The 9733-nt window shown below is 32.3% G+C and overlaps 1 protein-coding gene across 1 annotated transcript in view; it reads left to right on the top strand.

Moving 5' to 3' along the window:
* Nucleotides 1–4175: 4175 nt before the first annotated feature.
* The window catches only part of LOC110020958 (tRNase Z TRZ3, mitochondrial-like), a 47761-nt gene continuing 42203 nt past the window's right edge, over nucleotides 4176–9733 (top strand). Inside the window, exons 1-2 of the mRNA XM_020719266.1 lie at nucleotides 4176–4619; nucleotides 4901–4990. Of these exons, the coding sequence (XP_020574925.1) occupies nucleotides 4221–4619; nucleotides 4901–4990 (489 nt within the window). The 5' untranslated portion in view covers nucleotides 4176–4220. The remainder of the gene's footprint in view (nucleotides 4620–4900; nucleotides 4991–9733) is intronic.

Raw genomic sequence — 9733 nt, 5'->3', positions numbered from 1 at the left:
CATCCACGTCCCCGGCGGGGGACTTTGCCGCCGGTGGATAGTCATCCAGACGTGCGGACATCTTGACGGAAAAAATTGCTTGCTAAATCCTAGTAACTTAAATCTCATACATTGCAATATAGCCCCTAAGTGTGGTTAATCTTGACTTTCATATGAGAGAATTTTGAAAATATAAAAAAATAAAAAGTGCTGCACTAGGCCTGGGGTAGTCTGTAAATTTGATAAAGAATCTAAATTATTAATTTTATTTTGAAATGAATATAATATACAAATATAATTAAAACTGTAGGACACTAATTCCAAATTAAATCCATTCTAAATAAATTTAAGTTATTATTATTATTATTAATATGTCTGTTCGCATTGTCCAAAGAGTGATTCATATGAAATATTTCATCCACCCAAAAATTGTCTTTTATCTAAAATGATTCTTAACATTAATTAAATTTACATTTTAAGCTTTAGTTAAATATTTTTTAAAAAGTTTTGCCAATACCTTACAATTACTCGCCCGGATATCTCATTTATCGTTAATTATCTAAGTCAACATATGCATCAACCCGCCGCCCTTCCACACTATCAAAAATTAAAAAGACTTCTACGCTATCTAAAAGGAACTCCTCATTATCGAATTCTCAGTATATCTGGTGCTATGTCCTTAACAGCTTACACAAATGCTAACTAAATACAAGGGATAGATGATCTATCTCTGTGTTAAGCATCTACATAAGACCGCAACTCATATCCTGGTCAGCAAAGAAGCAACCTGCAGTGGGTAGATCATCTGCTGAAGATAAATATAGTGCCCTTGCTACAACAACTACATAAATTATATGGCTAAGAAAACTTCTACAAGAGCTTACCAACACACCTCCCTCTACCACCATGTTATAGAATGACAGCACCTCAGCTATAGCCTTGGCACACACAACCCCATTTTTCATGCATAGAGCAAAAACATCTAAGTGGACTATCACTTCATCTAAGAGAATTATGCTAAAAGCATTAATCAAATTTGAAAAATAGTTATAAAATTGATAATGGTATGGGGTTTAATATTATATAGTTAACTTTGTTAAGTTGGATAAATTAGAAGGGAATGTTCATAATTTAATTTTCTATTTCATTTAATTCTCTTTTAATTTTGAGTCGTCATATTGATGTCTTAAGCAATCTCTTATATTCTAATTTAAGAATTTTTATTTATTTAAAAGATAAAAAAATTCATTCCAATTTTTTGAGAGAATGATATGTGAGGATGGATTTTTAACCAATGGAGCTACATTATAGAAAATACATCAAAATAAATAAGGGATTTTAAATCACCCCAAAACAACTCAAAATTTTGAAATTCATCCTCACACACGACAACTAGAATAATATTGTGATGCTAAAAAAAGGCAAACTATCTACTCTTAATTTTATTTAATTGAAATATAATTGGGATATTTTTATCATTAGCATAGTAATGTTATTCAAATGTGCATAAATTATGAGATTTGTTCACCAATGGTTTAAGATCTAACTTTGTGGGACTCATGTATAAGGATCCATGACCTGGTAGTTAGCTAAGATTGCTTATTCAAGTTACACAATTTGTGATTTATATCTCATCATTGTTGCCCAAAGAAACAAGCTTTTGATACTCATTATATGTCACATTGCTAAAGATCCAACCTCCCTTTATTTCATTGCTTGCGTGGAATCTGAACCACACAAGAGCTAAAATTCCTCATTTTATGATTGAATATAATATCAAGAATAATATACCATCCTGAAAGATAAAAATGATGTATATTGATGGATCAAAATATAAATGATTTATTTTAGGACCAAGAGTTTATATCAGTAGAAATTTTTTTCAGGGCTTATTTTATTTTGAGGCCCTTTTTTTTTTTTTTTTATACGGGCAAGTTGTTGTATTAATTTCATCCTAAGAGTGATGAGCTCCTAGGAACACTCTCAATGGTGACTTACTACTTTAAAAATTTTAAAGTTAAGATTTTCAAATCTTGCATTGAAATTTTAAAGAAGAAAAATCTATTTACACATTTAACAGCTAAATTTTACTTTTTGCATTTATACCACCAAAATCTATTATATGTATTTTTTTTAAATATAGTGTAAAAATGATATGAAGAAATATTATTTTTTAATTAATTAATTATTTCAATCCAAAACAAGACGAACATGAACGAACAAACTTTTGTTTGTGTTCGGTTTATTTGCTTAATGAATGAATCGAACGCGAGTTGTTCGCGAATGATGAGCTTTTTTTGACAGTTCTAGCTTCAATGACCACAATCTTGTGTAGAAATTAATCAAGGCCATGAACAGAACCTCACTAAAGTTTGACTTGTGTTATTACCACAATGGCCATAAAATTACCTCATTTGATACTGAATTTAAGATTTTGCTTGGGGATGTGACTCAGGCTTATGACTCATGACCACAAACTTACTTGAGACAAAGTGAAGGAGTCTGCTTGCGACTATTATGTGAGATTTTGCCTTGACAATCATAACAACATGTGGGATTGAATGGAGCTATTTGGGGCCATGACCAAGTTTTAGGCCTTGACAAACCTTGTTCATGATTGATTGCAGGAGTTTGCTCAGGACTTTGATCTAAGAATATATTTCAATGGTGTGATTATCTCAGGGACTTTGGAGAACAACCGCTTTAGATTTGTCATAGGTATGTTTCTGAAAATGGAGTCAAGCTTCTCAAAAAAGTGACGAAGCTCTATCAGTTGCCTCTTTAATGTTAAATCATGGTTAAATGAATCTTATTAATGGCATTTGAGTTAAAAATATTTATGGGATTCAACTGATAAGAAGCAAACCTCCTTTGATTGCCCCATATTACTTAGATGGTTCAAAAGTTTGCTAAGGTTGATGTTTATAGAAATAAGGAAGCATGTCTATCATTGAAGGGAGGGTTACAACTCTACATAGGAGCTTGCATGATAATACTCAATCATATTTGTTCATATCAATAAAAAAAGTTTGAAAATTTTTTAATAACTTGGAGCTTAAATTTTTTTAAAAAATTAACATAGTCCAACTAGTTTGTTGTTCAACAAATAATCAATTAAATGTTTTTTACTTATATGATATTATATTTTAATAAAATTTGATTAATTACAACTCATTTAAAAATATATTTAAGAGTAAAATATAATAATTTAATATTAGTATGCAGGTCAATTTATTATAATTTTTTATTTTGATGAATTATTTTGTTAGTACATATTTACGTTATTGGATCACAAAAAACTTACAACTTATATATTATTTTATTTACTTTATATAAACTAATTCGATAATAATTTGAAATCTATTTAATAACTTATTTATTTAGATTCATAAAAATATTTATTAATAATTTTATATAAAAACTTGAATACTCATTTATTTTTTAACTTATTAGTTTTATATGAAAAGTTATGTATAAATCAAAATTTTACTTTTATATAAAAAATTAAATACTTATTTGAATTTTTAATTTTTTAATTAATATAAACAAACAAAGTATAAATCAAATATAATCATTAAAATTTTAAGCAAGTTAAATAATCTTTTAACCTTTGGCAAATACACACACACATGAAAGCTCGAACTTACATAAACAACTTATGATTCTACCAAGCAGATCCAAAGCATTGAACGCAGACTCAACTCAGGCTAGATTAGCCCCACTGTCCTACTCAAATGTACAAACATGCCAAACGCAAATCAACCCACTTCGTCAACCAAATCCTCCACACCTCAAGCAATCGATTCCAGTGAAAACCGTCAAAAATCATTTAAAACAACTTTGAGGCATTGTTTGGCTGCAACTTAGAATTATGTTAAGAATTATGTATTAAATCGGATAAATCCAAATTGACTAATTCTGATAAATTCAGATTTATCAAATCTAATGTGCAACGAAAATCCTCACGACCGAAGACTAAATAAACCAGTCTCATAATTTGATTTAATAAATTCAAATTTAAGTCATAAAAGTGATTAAATGTGAGGAAAAAAAAAACAAGGAAATTTAATTTTACACAACCTTAAATTTAACTTTAATTTTTTTTTAAAATTTGTTTGAATTTAAGTTGAATAAATAAATCTTATTAATATTAATAGAATACTATCAAATATGGGAAAATGCGGACCGCCGACCGCGGCAACTAATATTTTCTCACCAAACACCGCCTAAATCCGAGGGCAATGTCACAAATCACAACCCTGAGGCTTCTCTGCTCTTCTTCCTCCTTTCTCATCCCAAATCCCTTCTTAAGATTCTCCTTCTCTTTATCCCTCCTTTCGAAGTCCAGGGCTTTACTGAGTTCTCACTTCTCCGCCCTCACCGTGCGTTCCTACTACGGTCGAAGAGGAAGACGACCCCCTGGCCGTGGCGGACGTTTTCAGCACAGGAGAGGAAACAGTACGTTGAGAGAGGAGCGAAGGAAGGACATAGATCCTGCTCCGGTGCGTGAAATGGAGGAAGCGGGGATGGTGGGATTCAACAAGAGAAGGGCGGAAGGGAGGGATAAGAGTTACAGGCCCAGGACTCTCCAGCTCAAGAGTCGAAAGCTGAATCCTGTAAACACCGTTTGTTATGTACAGGTGAAGGTCTTCTTCTTCTTATTGGGGATTCTTCGCTGTGGATGTTTGTTATTTTCGTCGTTTGAACTGGAGGTCTCATACAATTTGGAGTTTTTTTGCTTTCGAGAAACGAAATAAACTTTCGTTATTTTATAGTTGTTTTTGTTTTTTTTTTGGAGAAAATGTATTTTGGTGTTTTGCTGGGAAGTTGCTGTGTTTCAATTGTGTTTTAGTTATACTTCATTTTCTCGTGAATGGGAAAATGTAAGCATTGTTTCTCATACCTATAATTTCTTTGGCAGATTTTGGGCACTGGAATGGACACACAGGACACCTCAGCATCTGTTTTTTTGTTCTTTGATAAGCAGAGGTTTATATTTAACGCTGGAGAGGTATGCTTTCGAACTTAAAGTAGTTATTTTTTTTTTTCTCGTATTGATATTTTTGAGTCCTAGCTATTGTAAGTGCTATAGATAGTATCTTCCATAGAGTCCTAGCTATTGTAAGTGCTATAGATAGTATCTCTTTCTTAGTATTTCTTAGTCATAGTATCTCTTTCCTAGATAGTGTAAAAAAAAAGGAGTATGTGCTTTAGTTCTTTGTTATTCATTTTGTGGTTAAAGATGAAATTCAGCTAATTACCAGAGGGGACTTGAGCTATCTAATAACTACAATTGAAAACTTAGCTGCAAATCAAAACCCAAAAGTATACAATTAAAAAAATGTAAAGTTAGCACGAGGAACACAGTTGACAAGTTCAGCTTCCCTTTATAGGAGTCAATACTACATCTTTATCAGGATAAATTGACTTGTTGTTTGTGGAAGCTCACTTAGAACAACTTATTTGCAACTGTTTCTGGATAAATAACTATTATTCCCCTGTTTAGTAATGCTGCTTGCAACAAAACTGTTTGGACAAAATAATTGATAAAACAGAAGCCGCAAACCATTACATATTAGTTTTAAAAAATAAGATAGAGTTCTCAGTTTCTCGTGAGTATCAAAAGTAATAAAATAAATAGAAAAACAATTACAACTACAATTAAAGCTGCCCCATCCACCAACACACACAGAGAAACCAAAGCTAACTGCCCTATCCGCCAACACATACAGAGAAACCAAGGCCAAAGCCACCAGAGAAAGCACGACCATCTTCCCCATCCACCAACACACACAGAGAAACCAAGCACAGCTGCCCCATTCACCAACACACACAGATAAATCAAGGCTTAAACCACAAGAGAAGGCAAGCTCAGCTGCCCCATCCCCCAACACACACAAAGAAACTAATGCCCAGTTGCCCCATCGCCAAAGCCATCAGAGAGCAAACCCAACTGCCCCATCCACCAACACACACAGAGAAACCAAAGCCCAACTGCCACATTGCCAACACACACAGAGAAACCAACACCAAACCACCAGAGAAAGCAAACCCAACTGCCGCATCCACCAACACACAAAGAGAAATCGAAGCCCAGCAGCCCCATTTGCCAGCACACACAGATAAACCGAGCCCCAGCTGTCCCATCCGCCTACACACACAGAGAAAGTTATCACAGAAGGGCAAATTCCACATGGGAACCTCTGAAATCCATCACTTTTCAAAATTGAGCACTAAAAAATTCTCACATAAAAGGAGAAGAGAAAATTTCAAACCCGAAAAAGGCTCTAGATGAAAAATCATCAAAAAAAACACCACAAAATAAATACTGGATAAATAACTGTTGCATGAAAGCCATTCCTTCAAATAGAGCACCACAAAATTCTCACATCAAAAGAGAGGGGAGATTCCAAACCCGAAAAGGCCTCTAGGTCGAAAATCACCAAGACAAAGGTGACGAGGTTACTTACAGAGCACCACAAGCTCGGATCGGAGGCAACGACCGAGAGAAATGAAGAGAATTGAAGAAAGTTAGAGCTTCAACATGAGACGAGCACAGAGGAGACGATCGAAGGAAGAAGGGCAATAAGAGAAATACGCAGTCGCTGCACGCGGGACACAACCCCCCTACCCGAAACCCTAATAATATCATTTGATGGAGTTTATGAACCCTAAACCCTAAACTCTAAATTAAAATTTAATGAACATTAATTAATTCAATCAAACTTTAATGTCCTCCGAAAAACTTCAATAAACTTTAATAAATCAAATTTAATTAAAATTATGAATACTATCACTTGATGGAGTTTATAAGCCCCTCGAGTTTGTTCAACAAGCTTTGAAGGTTGAATTTAACTTAATTCTTGGACAACTTCTCCTGAGATGTAACTATGGGCAGTTCATCGGCTTTAGGATATTTCAAACTCTATGAATGTCTCAATCAATGACTTTTTAAGCACAATTTAGACTCCCCATAATGACTTGATTAAAATTAAACTTGATGAATTCAAACTTGATGAATGTCTCAATCAATGACTTTTTAAGCACAATTTAGATTCCCATAATGACTTAATTAAATTAAACTAGATGATTATGGTGTACATTTATAATCTCTATTTATTATGCAAACCTTATTTATTAGTTATTCTTATATGCTAAGATAAAATGTCGTGAAGTTTGTTTATGTATCACTAAGAGATTTATTATGGTGAGATATTTGATGCTAATCAATTTTCAAGCTTATTAGTCCTTTTCAAAGTCCCAAGTATTAAAAATACTTTTTTGCTTATCAAATTTAGAAAGTGTTTTCTAGGACTACACCAATATATATATTTTTTGTTTTTGCTTACATTTTTTATCTCCATCAATCATGTGTGAAAGTAATATAATATGAAAGTATGTTTGCAATATAGAATTTTTTTTCATTTTTTTTTGATAAAATCCATTTCAAAGGTAGTTTTGTGTTGAGAAAATTAATAAAAAAGTATAGTACCCAAAAAAAAAGATTTTTACGTTGTTTTATAGATTATATGAAATTATATGATTGCAAGGAATAAAAATTGATTTGGTTTTTATTATGAAAGTATGTTCTCATCACTTACATGTTGAATTTATTCAAGATATATCTAATGGAGCATTGAAAAGCATTGGGAAGGAGTTATTGATTGATCAAAGGCTCTCTAGTTATAGTTGGAAATTCATATATTTTGTCTTCATTATGAAGCTGCAGGATATTCGAAGTAATGTAACTTAGTGTATGTTTTTCTGGATGACATAGTTCTAGTTGGAGAACCGTTTACTGAAGCATGAGGAATATTAGAATAATACAATAGTATTTAATAGATAAAAGACTCGGGATTAGTAGAATGATGACAAAATATATACTATCGGAAGAAAAAGTGATACCTATTCGTGGTACAGAAATGAGGTTATAATTGCTATGGTTATGGTTAGGTTGTTATAGTACTATGTGATAAGAGAACAATGGAGTATAAGCAAGTAAATTTAATAAAATTGTAAATAGGTTGGCATGCTGTAGATTTGATTGTTGGGTTATAAAGAAGCCATTAATAATTATGCTGTGCTTTATATAAATGATAGTTGTAAGATTGATGTTTTGCAAAACCAACTATTGATTATTTGGATATGATTATATTAGAGGGATAGTGTGAGAACATCCATAAGAGTAGATTGTGAAGACTAAACGTAAATTATATGGGAATATTCTGTACATTTGGGAATATTTTTGCAAATTTTTACAAGACATTATTTCATGCTTATCCACACCAATATAAAGATTATTGGAGCCTTCTACCTATCTTATGACCTATTCTAACTTGATGTGTTTCCTGTATTAACATGGTTCCATCATGAATCTCTTTTTGATATAAGCACTAGAATGCTTCATATCTCATGCTGTTTGTAGTCGTGTCTAATACATGGTGATAAGTAATCCTAGATATCAAATGGTATGTAACAAAGCAAAAACATTAGTGATAATAACTAAAGTTTTATAATTTTATTTAGGAAACAAACAATCCATTTTATATGCAAATGTAGAGTATTGAAGAATTAGTAGATAGAGCAGGGTGGAGGAAGCCACTTCTTTGAACTGTCCAATAGGACATGAGGTCATTTTTACTTTTGTTTCTTGGAAATTACTGCTTGATCCATGAATCACCAATTGGGAAGTTTGTTGGGGATCACCATTTGCTCATCTAATTTGAGAAAAAACCTGGAAGATGGATAAAATTAAGGTAAAAGTGAATAATTAAACTAGTGAATTACAAATTTGCCTGTTCTCTTCGTGCTTCACATTTGTAGTTAATAAGCTTCCCTCCCAAAAGATTCTTTCATTCATGAAATCAATTTTGCAAAAAAAAAAAAAAAAAAAAAACCATTCTCCCAAAAAAATTTTTCATTAATGAAAAAAATTTTAAAAAAAAAAAAAAAAAAAAAAAAAAAAACCATTTTAATGATGGCTTAATTTATTTTGACACTATATAGTACCCCCAAAATCCAAGTATTAGGGTCCATGAAATATGGTATGGTAAGTGCATACATATACAGCAGCAAATTGTTGTTTTTCATGAATTAATCGTTTTTATCTAACATAAGAATCTTTTGATAGAATTCAAATGCTTTTAAATGAAAATGAAAACGTGCCTAGAAGTAATCACTACAAATCAATCAAAGTAAATGACAACATATGAAAACTAGTTTATTTGGAATTATTGATTATAAAATTGGAACTCAACTACTACTGTCTTTGGCTTTGAAAGGCAGATTTTGGAGAATTGCTGTGGCAGATTACTTAAAATGCAAAATGTTAGAAATTATTAGCATTGATTTATTTCCTCTTTTATATATTTCCTTCTTGTTTTATGTATTTTCTATTTCTCTGTCTTTCCTATTTTATATCTTTTCTATGTTAGGAGTCATTAGTATGTACTTATACCTCCCCTTTCTTATCAATAAGATTTTCTTGCTCAATTCCGAAAATCTATATGGTATCAAAGTCAAGAATCTAACCCTAGCTGCCAGCTCCTTCTTCCCTTCTTCCCATGGCCGAAACTTCATGCAGGCTTTCTTCCTTTGCAGTTTTTTAGCCGCCAGTCTCCCTCTTCCTGCAGTTTTTCAGTCGCTAGCTTCCCCGCATTCTCTCCCGTCACTATTTCCCAACGGAATTCAACCGCTGATCCTTCCTACAGGATTTTCCAGTCGCCGGACCTCCCTCAGTAGGCTAAATCTCATT

This window comes from Phalaenopsis equestris, unplaced genomic scaffold (assembly GCF_001263595.1).
Source record: "Phalaenopsis equestris unplaced genomic scaffold, ASM126359v1 Scaffold000114, whole genome shotgun sequence".
In the NCBI taxonomy this organism is placed as follows: Eukaryota; Viridiplantae; Streptophyta; class Magnoliopsida; order Asparagales; family Orchidaceae; genus Phalaenopsis; species Phalaenopsis equestris.
The sequence above is the reverse complement of the archived record's forward strand: the minus strand, read 5'-3'. Positions and strand labels throughout refer to the sequence as shown.